The sequence below is a fragment of the Lepidochelys kempii genome, chromosome 10 (assembly GCF_965140265.1).
Source record: "Lepidochelys kempii isolate rLepKem1 chromosome 10, rLepKem1.hap2, whole genome shotgun sequence".
Lineage (NCBI taxonomy): Eukaryota > Metazoa > Chordata > Testudines > Cheloniidae > Lepidochelys > Lepidochelys kempii.
The window spans coordinates 19,978,270-19,995,850 of record NC_133265.1 but is presented as its reverse complement, the minus strand read 5'-3'; the positions used below and the strand labels follow the sequence as shown (position 1 = coordinate 19,995,850).

The 17,581-nt window shown below is 40.0% G+C and overlaps 1 protein-coding gene across 3 annotated transcripts; it reads right to left on the bottom strand.

Annotated features, from left to right (window-relative positions):
- Nucleotides 1-729: 729 nt before the first annotated feature.
- CEP20 (centrosomal protein 20) lies at nucleotides 730-16,574 on the bottom strand. 3 transcript variants are annotated; one of them, XM_073362338.1, is made up of 6 exons: nucleotides 14,582-15,207; nucleotides 12,530-13,619; nucleotides 10,323-10,520; nucleotides 7,139-7,223; nucleotides 6,106-6,242; nucleotides 730-1,196 (listed from the first exon to the last, which is right to left on the bottom strand). In XM_073362338.1, the coding sequence occupies exons 2-6, from the start codon at nucleotides 12,573-12,575 to the stop codon at nucleotides 1,120-1,122; spliced, it is 543 nt and encodes a 180-aa protein (XP_073218439.1). In that variant the 5' UTR covers nucleotides 12,576-13,619; nucleotides 14,582-15,207; the 3' UTR covers nucleotides 730-1,119. The 3 variants fall into 3 exon arrangements, with proteins under 3 accessions (XP_073218439.1, XP_073218440.1, XP_073218438.1); XM_073362339.1 differs by lacking the exons at nucleotides 12,530-13,619; nucleotides 14,582-15,207 and adding an exon at nucleotides 16,467-16,574; XM_073362337.1 differs by lacking the exon at nucleotides 12,530-13,619 and having other exon boundaries at nucleotides 14,582-15,211.
- Nucleotides 16,575-17,581: the final 1,007 nt, after the last annotated feature.

Genomic DNA, 17,581 nt, shown 5'->3' with positions numbered 1-17,581 from the left:
GAAAAATTCTTCCGTTGACCTAATGGTGGTTACAATGGAGTGCAGGTTGGCTTAAATACATTGCATAGGGTGTGGGAATTTCACACAGCCCTCAGTGACATAGTCAAGCCAACCTAACTTTATACCATAGGTCCGCCTCAGGCTACACCAAGATAAAGGAAAAAAAAATGCAGTAAGGATCCAAATCTACAACCTTTACTCGGGCAAACCTCCTATTAATGCCATTGGGAGTTTTATTTAAATACACTTATTAATTCTGTTAAATCAAACTTGAGGCCCACTTACACAGACACATGCCTTTCAAACTCAGTTACTTATGTTTGGAAATTTAAGTACCTGGGGAAAATGAATGAATTTTCTGGGAACTGGTGGTTCACTATGTAGCTGTAGTTTTAACTTCCTCTAATTTTGATTCTTAAGCTGCTTAGGAAAAAAATAGGCCTTACAGTCCTCCCATTTGTGTGCTTGATACTAATTCCATACAATTTATAATAACTCCTACTGGAAAAGAAGACTTGACAATAGTTGTTCAATAGCATGAAGATAAATATAGTTGTGGCTTCCAGAGAAGTAAAAAAGTCAAACATTCCATCAGGCATTTTAGTTCTGTTTTCATAGTTAATTTTCCACTGATTATCTGTAGGAAGTGGTGAGGCTGCCACTTATCAAATAATGCTTAAAATATTAAGTTTACACCCTTGCAAGTCAAATGCAGCATAAAGTAAAACAGAAAATGAAGTTAGCTTTTATTCACATGTACAGTAATAGTAATTTCACAGGTGCAGAAAAAGTAGTGTAAAGTAATGAGAGTAAAGATTGAGTTAAATAGTGAGTTCTGGAATAGAATAAATACTCCTGAAAATTCTTATTTTTGTAGATGAAAACATTTTGGGCCCCTTCTTGCATAGCAGGAACAGGCCCTGAGCTAACTTTGCTCTTCCAGCAATTATTGTGGGCCTCATCCTACAGAGTCTGATTTATGAGTAGCCTTTACTCATTCAAGAAGTCCCACCAAAGCCAAAGGGACAACTTACGTAAGCAAGAACTATTCATGTGAATAAGGGTTTGCAGGATCCAGTCTTCATTGTTTAAATGAAAAATGGACAAAACACTGAATTGTCATCTGTTTACACCCTGTAAAATTAGGGGATCTTCAATGCTAATGCCGGCCATCCTCCCTGGTTCTGGAATTGAATCTGAAAATTAATAAAAGATGTAGTATAAGTATTTATGCATCTGCAGAGTCAGGGGAGACATTTCTATGTAAATGTCATTGTCAACAAAATTTAGTAATCTGAACCTCAGTACACAGAACATTTTAAGACCGGACGAGCCTAGGAAGCTCATCCATGTCAGTTTTTGCATTAGCAGTTATGCACCATAAATTTGTCTATACAGCTATAACTTTTTGAATAAGTATTAATAGAATGAGCTTTCGGTCTTCTTACAGTTCTCAGACGCACCTTCAACTTGTACATATTGAACGTACTGGATTTATATATTGTAACATACTGTAAATTACAGTATATAGCAGGACCCCCATCATGATGTATCATGCTCAAAAGTATACTAGAACACTCACAGGACAACATGAAGAACAACATTTCTAACATGAAAAATAAAGGTCTGCTCTTCCATTGTTTAGCATATATGACTCATTAAGAGTTCTATTTATACAGAAAGGGAAAACAGATTCCAGAATGCTGAAATATTTGTTTTCTCAAGATGACTTATTTATTCTACTGGACTGATTTTGCTTCTTCATGGTAAGACTTACTGAAGAATTAATCAGACATCTGGTATCTTAAAACAATTGCTTTTTGTGGGCTCCTCAGCTGCGTTTTGCACATCAGCTTCTTCACAATACAAACAGGCTAAAGCTAAAGACTAAAGCTTCTTCTATGAAAATGTTAAGATATTCTTCTACAGTTATCATTCCTACATAAAGAGGTAGTAATGTCTAACTACTAATACCCCATCCTGTAATTGACTCCTGGTGTGGAGTCTCACTGAAATCAATGAGCTCTGCATAGGAGCTCTGGACCAGAGTCAAGGGCAAGACTGATGACTAAAGTCAGAGTTGTTTAAACTAACCAGCACAACACTGAACGTAAACACTTAGAGATAATACTGCACAGAAAGAGATGTAACTAAAATAGAAACTAGTTACTTATTGAGAAGCCCAGCTTCTGTACTGAGTGTTGCTGCTTTAGCACACTCTTGTGGCAGAAAGGAAACTAACTGTCACTGCCTCCCATTTTGACACCCCTACATGAGAAATAAATCTATATATAAAAATACAGCCTGTATACAATGTTTTTTATCTGTAGATAATGTAAGAGAATAAAACATTTCAATCTTCAGTAGGATTTTCAGGATTTACAATTAAGGGAAAGTATCAAATCTCAACGAACACATAAGTGAAATAAAACATGGCAGAGTGGCTTATCCAAGGAAAAAAATCAGGGAACAACTGTCCCTTTCACTCCCTTGTGCATAAAACACTAAGGGGGAAAATACACTGTATCTAGTCAGAATCAGTAGCAGGTGGACAGAAAGGCTCAGATCCACAAGTGTTTAGGCCTCAACTTCCACTGATTTCAGTGAAAGTTAGGAGATTAAATACCTGTGTGGACCTGGCCAAAGTGGCTAGAAACAAACAGGAAAGTAAATACTGTGATATTACAGTATAACATGGCACGATCAGTTATGGCCTGATCTAAAGATGACTGAAGTCAGGGGAAAAACTCCCACTGATCTCAATGGGCTTTGGATCAGGCCCTTAGAGGGAATTGGGTGTTTAGGCCTAAAGGAGTAAATTAAACTTAAAGAAAGATGCCTGAACTAATGAGAACTTTCTACTGGAAATATTTTGATCAGAACATACAAGTAATGTCTTTGCATAAAAATATATATTCATGTGTCTGTACCCCCAACCCTTTGAGAGTTTGGGATAAATTTTGCTCCTACTTATTCCAGCGTAAACTTGAAGTAATTCAACTGATGCTAGTAGAACTATTCCAGATTTATAGTTGTGTGACAAAGTGGAATTGGGGCCTTTTCCTCAGAAGCAAAATTGGAAAAAGGTTGTGGGTGACATTTTGGCACTGGGAGTTGGGATTTACTGATTCTCAATGCAAAATTAGTAACACTGGTAATCTTCAGCGTCAGCAAATCCTGACTTCTAAAACTACAGGAAAAATTGTACATAACTCTTTTCCTACTATCTACCAACCAGAATAACTCATCTGTCTCTTGTTAATGAGGTTCAAGCGTTTGTAACTTTCTTAAAATTTTCATAGGCAGTAAAAAAAAACGTAACGTGTGTTTCAGTTGTCCTGGCTACTTGCAGCTATCACTGAAGACAATAGAAACCGCAGCATGCTCAGCAATACTTAACATAAGAAAGGCCATACTGGGTCAGACCAAAGGTCCATCCAGCTCAGTATCCTGTCTACTGACAGTGGCCAATGCCAGGTTCGCTCCCTCTGGGGCACCTAACAGGTAATGATCTAGTGATCTCTCTCCTGCCATCCATCTCCACTCACTGACAAACAGAGGCTAGGCACACCATTCCTTACCCATCCTGGCTAATAGCCACTAATGGACTTAACCTCCATGAATTTATCCAGTTCTCTTCTAAACCCCGTTATAGTCCTAGCCTTCATAACCTCTTCAGGCAAGGAGTTCCACAGATTGACTGTGCGCTGAGTGAAGAAGAACTTCCTTTTATTTGTTTTAAACCTACTACCCATTAATTTGATTTGGTGGCCCCTAGTTCTTATATTATGGCAACAAGTAAATAACTTTTCCTTATTCACTTTCTCCACATCACTCCTGATTTTATATACCTCTTTCATATCCCCCCTTAGTCTCCTCTTTTCCAAGCTGAAAAGTCCTAGCCTCTTTAATCTCTCCTCATATGGGACCCGTTCCAAAGCCCTAATTATTTTAGTTGCCCTTATCTGAACCTTTTGTAATGCCAGTATATCTTTTTTAAGATGAGGAGACCACATCTGTACGCAGTATTCAAGAAAGGGCGTACCATGGATTTATATAAGGGCAATAAGATATTCTCCCTCTCATTCGTTATCCCTTTTTTAATGATTCCAAACATCTCATTTTCTTTTTTGACTGCCGCTGCACACTGAGTGGACATCTTCAGAGAACTATCCACGATGACTCCAAGAGCTTTCTCCTGATTAGTTGTCACTAAATTAGCCCCCATCATATTGTATGTATAGTTGGGGTTATTTTTTCCAGTGTGCATTACTTTACATTTATCCACATTACATTTCATTTGCCATTTTGTTGCCCAATCACTTAGTTTTGTGACATCTTTTTGGAGTTCTTCACAGTCTGCTTTGGTCTTAACTATCTTGAGCAGTTTAGTATCATCTGCAAACTTTGCCACCTCACTGTTTACCCCTTTCTCCAGATCATTTATGAATAAGTTGAATAGGATTGGTCCTAGAACTGACCCTTGGGGAATACCACTAGTTACCTCTCTCCATTCTGAAAATTTACCATTTATTCCTACCCTTTGTTCCCTGTCTTTTAGCCAGGTCTCAGTCCATGAAAGGATCTTCCCTCTTATCCCATGACAACTTAATTTACGTAAGAGCCTTTAGTGAGGGACCTTGTTAAAGGCTTTCTGGAAATCTAAGTGCACTATGTCCACTGGATCTCCCTTGTCCACATGTTTGTTGACCCCCTCAAAGAACTCTAATAGATTAGTAAGACATGATCTCTCTTTACAGGAACCATGTTGACTTTTGCACAACAATTTATGTTCTTCTATGTTTCAGAGTAGCAGCCGTGTTAGTCTGTATTCACAAAAAGAAAAGGAGTACCTGTAGTACCTTAGAGACTAACAAATTTATTTGAGCATAAGCTTTCGTGAGCTACAGCTTATGCTCAGATAAATTTGTTAGTCTCTAAGGTGCCACAAGTACTCCTTTTCTTTTAACTGGATTCCTTTTCGTTCTTCTATGTGTCTGACAATTTTATTCTTTACTATTGTTTCAACTAATTTGCCCGGTACTGACTTTAGACTTACTGGTCTGTAATTGCCAGGATCACCTCTAGAGCCCTTTTCAAATATTGGCGTTATATTAGCTACCTAATACTTAAAATAAGGCTGTATATTTAACTTCACTGTGTGCAATTTTAAAAATGTCTGTTTTCTAGATAACATTCATTCCCATTTCAGATGAAAATTCTAACTATCAAGACATTTGATGGCAAAAACAAGATCTGTGAACAGTTTTCACATCTGCTTTCCAGTGTGTTTGGTCTTGGTAAGTCAGAAATGTATGTTTTTCTCCTACCTAGATGTTACAAGGTAATGTGTACGAATACTTCATTTTTAAAAGAGATCCATTAGACACTTTCAGAAGTGAAGGACTCTTGCTTCATAAAATTAGCAAAGATGTATGAGCAAAGATTTCTTTCATGTACATATAGCTACATCTAGTATTAATGTAGCACTTTGTAGCAGGATATATGCTGCAGCCCTGGATCTTAATATGATTAGCCAACAAGTTTTGAAAATATTAATAGTTCTATCAAAAACAATCACCACAAGAAAAACTGGAAAAACAAATCTCAGCCTTTATGCATTCTTTGCATAGAAGAGGTTATACACCAAGTGAATTTTATTTTGCATTCCGATGTGTTCCACTTTCATGTTCTTGATAACTTCATACATGCGTATAAATCAACTAGAGAAATAACTTAATATGGACTAGGCAAACTTTTGACTATAGAGATCTAGCTTGTGAATTCACTTTTACATGCAAAACACCTATGGATCTATGGCAATGACTGTTCCCAACTGTTAGCATCTTTGTTCTATAAAACCTCCATGTCAAGCTCAAAACAGGGCATGGGAGGTGGGGGGAATAGTGGTCAAGTTCTACTTGACAATACCAGATTATCTGGAATGGAGAACTCTCTCTAATAATTGTGCTAAACTACGCCCTTTTGAAGCATGAGAACAGATCAGAGCAGAGTCAGTGGTGGGCAGAGGGCACAGTGCTGGCTCTTCTTGTAGGACCTAAAAACTCCTGAGGGAAACCAAGCTGGAGATTAAGACATACACACCCTTTCGATTTCTTTCATTAGGTAGTTTGCTGAGGTTCTGTCCTGGAAACTGCAGTGAAGATCCTTTTGGAAACGTATCATGGATGTCTCCTTTACTACCATGTAAAAAATGAGCTATAATTCCATACAAGAGAGGGCTATTAAGAGAAAAAAAAAATAGTGTACACAGAATGTAAAGTGCTGAGCATAAGAATCCCCCCTTCCCTCTTTTTTTAATTTCAAAGAACATAAAGAGTCTGGGAACAAGAAAAGGCCATTTAGTCCTCAGTATTGGTTCCCAGAATGTAGACAGACAGATGTCTTCACTCTTCAGCATAACTATTTCCCAAACATTGTGTTTTTAACTCAAGGTTTATAATTCCTGTCTCAAAATTATTTAGCTTAAAACTGTCACAGCTAATGCTCTTTTTCCTTCTGTTTGTAAACAAATAAACCTAAAACACATTCCTCTAATTTTGTAAAAAGCAATCCTATTTGATCATCTTCCCTCATACAGGATGTCCTAAATCAGGGTAAGTAAAAAATTATCCTTTGATTCTTTATTCATATTTGTCAAAATTAGTAACTGTTTCTGTATTGGTAATCATTTCATTGGTTTATGAATGTCATGCCAAAGAGCACCACACAAATTCACATGGACATCTCAAAGCACAATTTTACAACTGACTTTGGAGTCAGTTGAAAGATGTGCGGAAAATCACAGCGAACAGATCTCTAAAGAGTAGCGTCTGAGGCTTGCATTTTGTGGTCCTAATGCGCAGTTTGGAGACTTTCACAAACCAGGTAGAACAGTTCAGCATATGTATTTCAGATGCTAACTGTGTATAAGTTACTACATAAATTGGTAACATGCTTGTGCAAAGCAGAATTACACCCTTGGAGCAGGTCAGTTCCTCCAAAGAAAATTTGCACGTTCCCCAAGACTTAAGACTGTAAATAGCATTTACATGGGTCTTAAACAAGTATTACAGCAGGCATAGAAAATGTGGCGCAAATATTGAATACAGTGCACTGTGATTTCAAAGCTACTTACACTGATCTTCTATTTGGATCTTCCATTATATTCAGCTCATGGACAAGAAATTGTCTATCCAATGGTACTTCAGGTTGACCAGATTCTGAGAAGTAAAATATTTTAAACATTTTCCCAAAGTTCTTAAATAACTAAACTAAAAGTTTGCTAATCTTTGTTTTGTTCGGTTTTTTTTTTTGTTTACATTAGCTCCTTACTTGAACATCTTTCATATTGCTTCACTCAACTATTTTCAATCTAATGATTGCATCTTTCCAGTTTAAATATTATTGCTCAGCACAATTGGAGCATGTTACATGTCTTTTTCATACTACATTTCAAACAGGCAACAGCAGCAATAATACCAATTTCAAATATGTATAAATATGTAGGACAGTTTTATTTTATGAACAGTGCAATTAAATAATATAACTATCATTCTAATATTTGAAATATAACCAATAGCATTAAAGCATAGGTGTAGTTGTTCAAACACCGGATTACTCCTTTTTACCCTCAATCCTACGTTTTACTGAGTATCCGCTAACCAAGCCTTGGGTGCAATTAGATAGTGTATTCATAGTACTCCAAGACATAAGACCGTCCTCCACCTCATTTGGAGTGCTAATATAGTTTGGAATCATTTGTTGACACCTGAATTTTCATCCTTCATTTATATTTCCACTTGGCACTTGACTTGATGGGAAATGGAAATATAAATGGGACTGTAAGCTTTAAAATACTCATTCTCATTTAAAAAAAACAAGAGTACTTGTGGCACCTTAGAGACTAACAAATTTATTGGAGCATAAGTTTTTGTGGGCTACAGCCCACTTCATCACATGCGTAGAATGGAACGTATAGTAAGAAGATATTTTTTATATATAGATACACACCCCCACCCCCACCCCCATACAGTTTGTATGGCAACTTCCACCTTCTCTGTAAGATGCTAATTAATTAAGATGAGCTATTATCAGCAGGAGAAAAAAACTTTTGTAGTGATAATCAAGATGGCCCATTTAGACAGTTGACAAGAAGGTGTGAGGATACTTAATATGGGGAAATAGATTCAATATGTGTAATGACCCAGCCACTCCCAGTCTGGAGGAATTCCACCATGATTTCAACAATTTCCATCCCACCATCAACCTCAGCCTGGACCAGTCCACATGAGAGATCCACTTCCTGGACACGACTGTGCTAAAAAGCGATGGTCACATAAACACCACCCTATACTGGAAACCTACTGACCGCTATACTGACCTACATGCCTCCAGCTTCCATCCAGGACACACCACACGATCCATTGTCTACAGCCAAGCTCTAAGATACAACTGCATTTGCTCCAACCCCTCAGACAGAGACAAACACCTACAAGATCTCTGTCAAGCATTCTTAAAACTATAATACCCACCTGCTGAAGTGAAGAAACAGATTGACAGAGCCAGAAGAGTACCCAGAAGTCACCTACTACAGGACAAGCCCAACAAAGAAAATAACGGAACGCCACTAGCTGTCACCTTCAGCCCCCAACTAAAACCTCTCCAGCGCATCATCAAAGATCTACAACCTATCCTGAAAAATGATCCCTCACTCTCACAGATCTTGGGAGACAGACCAGTCCTCGCTTACAGACAGCCCCCCAACCTGAAGCAAATACTCTCCAGCAACCACACAACAAAAACATTAACCCAGGAATCTATCCTTGCAACAAAGCCCAATGCCAACTCCGCCCACATATTTATTCAGGGGACACCATCATAGGACCTAATCACATTAGTCACATCATCAGGAGCTCGTTCACCTACACATCTACCAATGTGATATATGCCATCATGTGCCAGAATGCCCCTCTGCCATGTACACTGGCCAACCAGACAGTCTCTACGCAAAAGAATAAATGGACACAAATCTGACATCCGGAATCACTGGTTTCAGAGTAACAGCCATGTCAGTCTGTATGCGCAAAAAGAAAAGGAGTACTTGTGGCACCTTAGAGACTAACCAATTTATTTGAGCATGAGCTTTCGTGAGCTACAGCTCACTTCATCGGATGCATACCGTGGAAACTGCAGAAGACATTATATACACAGAGACCATGAAACAATACCTGTAGCTCACGAAAGCTCATGCTCAAATAAATTGGTTAGTCTCTAAGGTGCCACAAGTACTCCTTTCCTTTATCCGGAATCATAACATTCAAAAACCGGTAGGAGAACACTTCAACCTCTCTGGCCACTCAGTAAAAGACGTAAGGGTGGAAATTTTGCAACAGAAAAGCTTCAAAAACAGACTCCAACGAGAAATTGCTGAGCTTGGATTAATATGCAAACTGGATACCATTAACTTGGATTTGAATAGAGACTGGGAGTGGCTGGGTTATTACACATATTTAATCTATTTCCCCATGTTCAGTATACTCACACCTTCTTGTCAACTGTCTAAATGGGCAATCTTGATTATCACTACAAAAGTTTTTTCTCCTGCTGATAATAGCTCATCTTAACTAATTAGCCTCTCACAGTTTGTACGGCAACTTCCACCTTCTGTGTGTGTGTGTGTCTCCCTCTCTCCTTACTATATGTTTCATTCTATGCAACCGATGAAGTGGGCTGTAGCCCCCGAAAGCTTATGCTCTAATAAATTTGTTAGTCTCTAAGGTGCCACAAGTATTCCTGTTCTTTTTGTGGACACAGACTAACATGGCTGCTACTCTGATTTCCATTTCAGAAAATATTTGGACATTTCAGTGGTGGCAGTTTGCATTCCATATACTATATGTGTGTCACATGGGATTGGGCTTAACTGGCAAGAATGTTTCTCCACCTGCTATTGCAGACTGTTAATTTTTGCCTTAAAAAGCCATCCTCTCCTGTGCATCAGTTGCTACATCAAAGGATTTACCTTATGATAAGGAGCCTGGGAAATAGACACTTCTCAGAGACTAATGCCATTATTTAGCCTGATGTCTGAGGGAAAAGAGAGACGCTTACACTTTATTTATCTTCATTAACCTTCAAAAGACAAGCTGAGGGGAAGGGGGGGGGTGAGAAAGGGAAAGGGTACACACATAACCCTGAAGATTTTCTGACTTATGTCATCATTATGTAATACGATCAGATTTATTGAGCTAATCCACCTATTATACATTAAAATAGAGATTGTAACTAAAGCAGTTGAAGTCAGTAAGCCAACCCGATACCTGCTGTTAGAACAGATGCAGTGTATTTATATTTATTGTATTCCAAGTATTCACGAATTAGCTCATTGATTAGAAGATTTTCATGAGACAGTGGTGGCCGTGGTTCACTTTGGTCATCCAACGCATTAAAAACTTCAGCTCTGATTCTTGCTTTTATTTGTCCCAGTGCACCTCTCTTTTCCAACGTGTCCTTTAGTACTATTAAATACATAAAAAAGAATTTCTATTACTGCATATAGTCATAAACTTATGATTCAATACTAACCCCCAGAATCAGTCATTTTATGTAACTCAATCATTTAAAAAAAGTCAGTTGTCCAAACTATTTGGAATGGTGGTTAAGGATTATTAATTATGAAGAGAAATGCATGGGATCTGAAGCATGGACAAGGCGGCTAGCTTTTTAAGCACAGATTAGAGACCATCTCTGAGCAAAGCTCGATAACATGAAATTACAAACAATATCAGCCACTGGGAGCTCAAGTATACGAGAGTCCAGCGAAGGGCAACAAAAATGATTAGGGGACTGGAACACATGAGTTATGAGGAGAGGCTGAGGGAACTGGGATTGTTTAGACTACAGTAGAGAAGAATGAGGGGGGATTTGATAGCTGCTTTTATCCACCTGAAAGGTGGATCCAAAGAGGATGGATCTAGACTATTCTCAGTGATAGCAGATGACAGGACAAGGAGTAATGGTCTCAAGTTGCAGTGGGGGAGGTTTAGGTTGGATATTAGGAAAAACTTTTTCACTAGGAGGGTGGTGAAACACTGGAATGCGTTACCTAGGGAGGTGGTGGAATCCCCTTCCTTAGAAGTTTTTAAGGTCAGGCTTGACAAAGCCCTGGCTGGGATGATTTAGTTGGGATTGGTCCTGCTCTGGGCAGGGGGTTGGACTAGATGGCCTCCAGAGGTCCCTTCCAACTCTGTTATTCTATGATTCTATGAAGGTTCCCATGTTGCTAAAACCAGTAAGAAATTATTTCAAAACCCTAGTATAGGAAAGACCAGAGTATACTCGCATTGTATCTGATTTGGGTATTACCTATTGGCTGGTCAGCAATACATACTATGTATTGTGCTGCCAACCAAGTGTTCAAAAATCATGAGTCAGGGCCCAAAACTAATCATGATGTTGGTAAACAATAATGAATTTTGAGAAATATTTTAATGATGTCTATTTATTTGCCTTCTGGGGTCACTAGAATCCGTGTTTCCAAACCGTTCTCTGCAACATGAAGTCTAGATACTACTTTTTCAGCTATTTAAATCACCATGTGGAAGGCCTTGATTTAAATCAATTTTAATAAACTTTTTGTACTTCCTTTATTTTTCTAAAGAAAGGTGCACTCTCACTGGTTCATATAAAAATTAAAATGTTGATTTACAACTAAATAGTCTATACACTAGATTTGCTACATCTTTTTGTCACTTAAGAAGGTACACTATAATACATTTCTGCAATTATAGCTTAATTTTCAGATTCTTAATTGTACATTTATAGAATGTTAGAAAATGGTGAATATCTTGCTCATTTACTAGATAACTTTTTGCTCAAGCTGCATTAGATTGGAAACTAGAGTTACACAACAGCATATAAAATTTATTTTTTTATTAAAACCTTAAATGTTTTTGGATATGTTCTCATCAAAACATGTTTCACATTTTACAACTCAATCATTTATGAAAGAAACAGGTATTAACTGTAGTCAGTGACTGAAACTGATTTTGGGTCAGCTTTGGGAAAATTTTCCAATATGCCTAAGTGAAAGCGACTGGAGCTTAAAGTCCTAATTGCCTAAGTCTCCTGAAAATGAGACCTTTTAAGTTACTTAGGCTGTCCTTCAAACTTAAAACTGTTAGATCTCACCCCTCCCTCCTCATCTCTATTCACAGACTGTAAAAGACAAGCCTTTTTCCTGCTTTTTTTAACTCCCAATCAATTTTTCAACCTTGAATGAATTAGTCCAGATGAAGAAAATATATTTTCTGTGCCTGCAATAGAGACTACTGTGGTCAAAAGCTGGTTTAATACTTCAATAAGCTCTGTTTCAGGTGATTAGCTATGATTTCCACCAGTTCAGTAGCATGGCTATCTTTAAAACAGCAGCAAACAGCCCTGAAATGTATTATGGTTAGAATGATTGGGTGATTATTAGATCCCCATGTCATAGCTATATATTCTTTTTCAGCAATTAAGCATCTACTGTCATAGTTTGGGTTGAGAATATTGGCAAGGAAATGAGGTAGCATAGGTGCTTTATCCTTCTGCTAGTTTATGGCCTGCAATTTAACTTTGTTGTTGGCATTTCTTCAATGTCTGAATTCTTTCCACATTGCTACTGTATTGCTGATGAAGAAGAAATCTTTCTGCTGCAATTTGTCCAAGGTTATGAAAATAGGTTTCAGTACTTTCAGCATATCTTCTACATTCCTCTTTAGTCCGATGTTGACTACTTTAGGTATAATAGTTCCATCCATTTTTGCCATTATTTTCTTCATAAAACGTCATCAGAATAGGCCAGTACTTAATAAATAGCTCAAAACAGTCAACCACTGAATTCCATCTTACATCTTAGGGGAGAATTAGCTTGGATCCTCCTGATCTTTTCAGTGAAGCAAATGAGCTTTTCAGCCATGTTACACAGTTTACAAGCTCCCTTCCTTATCTTCTAGATTTCTTCTCATCTTTACTACATCTGCATCACTGTCTGTGACCAAGTTATATACTTCACACTTGAATTTTTGCTGTTTTGTTACAGCTTTTACTGCTGCTACTTTTGAGTATTCTGCTATATGAGCATTTCCTGATGTATTGACTGTTTCTGTAAGATAGACATCACCATCTTCTGTTGCCACACAAACACATGTTACGGCATACTGTGTATATTGCTCCACTCATCAAGACTTAGGTTAACAAATTTCCTATCAATGCTTTTTGCACACTGTTCAATTTCCTTCTGATACACTGTATGCAGCAACCTTCCAGCAATGTCTGCTCCGCCTGGTGGCATGTAGCCTGGTCATGTCGATGAAATGGTCGGTCTGAACAAGATGGAAGGGCTAATTTGTTGCATAAATGAACTGAGCAATCATTTCATCTATGGAGTCTTTTATTTGCTGGCCCTGATTTATGAATTTATTCATGGCTTTACTGGAAGGAGTCTTTTTGTCGATACAGGTATTTACTGCCCGTATGTTTAGTTATAGCACTACTAGAGGTGCCAGCAGATGACTCTGAAGTTGTAGACATTGCAGATGATGGACCTTCATAACTCCTTATATCTAAAGTGGACCCTGAAACAAAACGGTAAAAAAAGTCACTCACTCACTATTACTCAGTGCACTGCTTAAAAAAAGATTGTAAATGAAAGTCTTCCTATTGCAGCTGTTTGTACAACTGTTTATAAAACTAGGTTTAGAATAAATCATATTTAAAGGAAAATGATTAAATCAAATACTCTAAATCTATTTAAACCCTTATCTGTAACATACCAAACAGCTTGAATTTTTTTCAAATTCACAAATGCCTAAGGAAATCTTCACATAGGATGTTTGATTATACTGAATGATAAACCATTTCAGAAGTCCAGTGTGAGAGGGGAATATAAACACTGCACTAAAAATGAAGGCATTAAAGAGCTACTCTGACCTTAGATGACCCTGCTCAGGAACACCTGTAGATAATGCTCCAGATGGAGAAGCTTAAAAGGAAGCCAGGCAACTCAGAAAGGGGCCTGACAAGACAGGGAAAGGAAGCTGCCCTGGAAACTCATGAGGAGGGATGGTGTAGCAGCCTTTTCTTGGTAACGGGGAGCCTACCTGCTGGGCCCTGAGAGACTGAAGGTGCACCTAGTACCTTTTTTTTTCTATTACCTTTTTGGTACAGACTCGAAAACTTGATCAATAGAGGGAAGGTAGGAAGTGGCCCCGGGAGGGCAGCTGTAAGACACTCCTGGGTGCCAGACCTCATAGGGCACTGGACTGGCATCTAGTGTGGTGGGAGGGCCTAGGGTTCGTAAAACATTTCCCTTCTGTATTAAGCGCCTGACACCCCCCGACCCTAGCTGATGCTTCCAATAAGTACTAACCATCACATCCAGCAGTAAACAAACATACCAATTATGAATTTCAAAATATTTGTTTTCAAAATAAGTAATCTACCTAAAACATAAACTTATGACAATCTAAGTTATTTATTAGCACAGTAAGACATGGTAGGCAGCCCATATAAACGGTGCAAAAATAAGTTTACTAACCAGTTGATCCAGATTGTTCAGAAATGTCCACACCTTCAAAGTCATTGCCTTCTGAGTAACATTTTTCATAAGGTTTCATGTTGACAACCAGACCTTGCATCTTTGTTGCATTATTTACATTTGGCAGGTGTTCATTTTTAGCCAGAGGTACAGAAATTTATTGAAAATATTCCCAATTAGTGTATTTTTATGACTTGCAGCCATGGCAACTTTTTTCCTCCAGTTCCCAGGTGTTGAAATCCACCCTAGAGGTTGCATTCTGAAGAATGTTGTCCCTTCTTCAGTGTCCTGCTTTGCACCAATGCTGCTCCTTTTTGGTTAAACACTCTGCTCCTCTTCCCTTGTCACATAACTTCCCCACCGCCCACCCCCAGAAAACAAAAGAACTAACAATCCAAGACTTTTGCTTATATGACCCACATGTCTTTTGCACTGAAGTATTTTATTTGTTTAGAGACAAAAGGGAGGCCCTTAAACAAACCCGTTATTTTCTCATCTGGGTACAGATGCAAAGAGACAGAGCAAGGCCATTTACGTGAAGTGCCCAAAACTGTCCAGAAGCAAGGGCTGGTAATTACTGGGCAGATCAATTGTTTTTTTTTTTCCCCTCCTTCCATGAAATGAGTAAGTTTCTGTGGTGGGAGGAGTCTTGAATATTCATAATTTAAGAACTGAGTCAATCATAACATAGGTGCAGAAAAAATCTAAAATAGGATTCAGAGTAGCAGCCATGTTAGTCTATATTTGCAAAAAGAAAAGGAGTACTTGTGGCACCTTAGAGACTAACAAATTTATTTGAGCATAAGCTTTCCTGAGCTACAGCTCAGGAGTATGAGGCCATCCAGGCAAGCTCAGTGGATGATCCTAATGAAATAATAATGGTGTCTCCTGGAGTCTAAGGCTAGGTCCCAATGCCTGTGATGACTTTGCCAGTCTCTTGCACCCAATAGTATAGCCCCTGGGGCCCCCACCTGATCAAGCCCTTAATACAGTACATGACCTATTGTGCCATCTTTACAAAGCTTAACTTCAAATGTTAGATGTTTTTTCTCAATGTTCTTTATATTTAGTTGGTGGTGAGCAAGGGGGTTGGACTAGATGACCTTCTGAGGTCTCTTACACCCCTAATCGTCTATGATTCTATATAGAAAAAAAGCAGCCTTTAACTCAAAGATTTTGATGGGGGGGGGGGGGGGAGGGAGAACTAGATCCATGCCCTTGTTTGTTTCTATATGTATAAAGGAAACACGGTGAGGAGCTTTTATCCTATTTTTTTCTCTCCATTATAAATGCAGACTTGGTTGCCCTCTTTTTCCTGCCCAACGCTGGCGTTAGCCTCACTGCTAAGAGGTGGTGTGTTTATAACAAGGGGTAACTACTCTCTGCAAGACAGAGCGGAGAGAAGACAGACTACGGGTAGGGGGCGCAGCAGTGCCTTCATCACCTACCCCGGGGGCCTTGTCTACTCTAGGGCTAGGTCGGCCCTTGGGGCCGAGGAAAGCCGATTCAAGCACAGGCGCTGCCCACAGAGCTCCTCCAGCGGCTGTGGACGGCGGGCTGTGTCCACACGTGTGGCAACGCCCCGCCCCACCCCGCCGGGAGAGAGCGCTGTGCTACCGGGGGCAGGGCGAAGCCCCAGTGGGCCAGGCTGGGAGCGAATCTCCGCTTACGAAACCGGGGCCACCCGGCGCTCGCTGAGGAGGCGCCGCTCGACCTCCCTGGGCCCTGGCTCCAAGGATTTCCCCAGCAACGCCAGCCAGGCGCACACGCTGCCCCCAACGGCTCCCACTGCCAGCCTCTCGCCAGAGGCCGCCCCGGTGCGGGCAGGGGCTCCCGCACAGCGCGGGCGCTCCGGGGACAGCTGCTCCCTGCAGGTAGCCATTACCTGCTTTCAAATCGGCAATAGTCGCCATCTTCCAACGGCCACTACTCCGCTGAGGGGCGAGGACTAGGAGGAGAGTGAAAGGCCCCGGATGAAAACGTCACGATTAGGGCAACGGGCGCGCTGCGCAGGCCTACCGTGCTCAGCGGCAACGGGGAGGCGGAGCGAAAATGGCGCTTGTCTCAACGTTCTGGCCCTGAGCCCTGAGCCACTCAGGGAGCGTGAAAAGAAACAGGAGGACTTGTGGCACCTTAGAGACTAACCAATTTATTGGAGCGCATAAGCTTTCCTGAGCTACAGCTCGCTTCATCGGGTGCAGCTGGAGCGTTCCGAAGTGTGGGGGGGTTTGAACGGCAGAAAGTGGCTCTCTGAGGCGGGACGGAGAGATGTTGTCCACTGAGCCTGGGGTGGAGCTGGTTTCTGCCCTTGAGTCTGGGTAGGTGGGAGGAGTGTTTGTTGCGGTGGATTTAGCCCTCTGTGTTTGTGAGTGAGGGAGGGAAGGGAAGGAAGCCAGCCAGCCCGCCCTTCGCATAAATCCCCAAGTTTTGGCTGCATTATATGAGTTTGTCATTAATCGCTTTGGCTGACAAAGAAATATACAACGATCTATTTCCTTCTGACCTCTCCGGGGGGCGGACCCTCTGCGGGGTTCAGTGGGGGAACTGGAAGGGAGGGAAGCCTAGCTACTCTTTGAGGAGGAAGAGAAAGCTAGGCGAAAGGGAAGGCCCTTTCTGGGGTGGAGGCAAGCATATGCAGAGAGGAAAAGTTCTGGAGGTCTTATTTTTAAATAATACACTTGATTATATATGCATCATGTTACTCATGGTGATTATATGCCTTTAGTGACTGACTATTCACTTTGTCTTCTCCAATAAATTGGTTAGTCTCTAAGGTGCCACAAGTACTCCCTTTTCTTTTTGCGAATACAGACTAACATGGCTGCAACTCTGAAATTTGTCTTCTCAGTTACCTTTTTTTTTTTTAATGTTCTCTACCTGGGGGGTCTGTCCACATATATAGTCTTTGGTGTCTCTGTAGAGCCTTGGTTCTCAAACTTCATTGCAGTATGACTCTCTTCTGACAACAAAAATTACTACATGACCCCAGGAGGGACCAAA

What these genes read in the sequence shown, in the direction of transcription:
- CEP20 (XM_073362337.1), bottom strand. Translation starts at nt 14,681, where the DNA reads ATGCAAGGTCTGGTTGTCAACATGAAACCTTATGAAAAATGTTACTCA. An exon ending in TGAACAATCTGGATCAACTG is followed by an intron (nt 10,521 to 14,581) that starts GTTAGTAAACTT and finishes TGTATTTAATAG; the next exon opens with TACTAAAGGACACGTTGGAA. An exon ending in GATCCAAATAGAAGATCAGT is followed by an intron (nt 6,243 to 7,138) that starts GTAAGTAGCTTT and finishes TTCTCTTAATAG; the next exon opens with CCCTCTCTTGTATGGAATTA.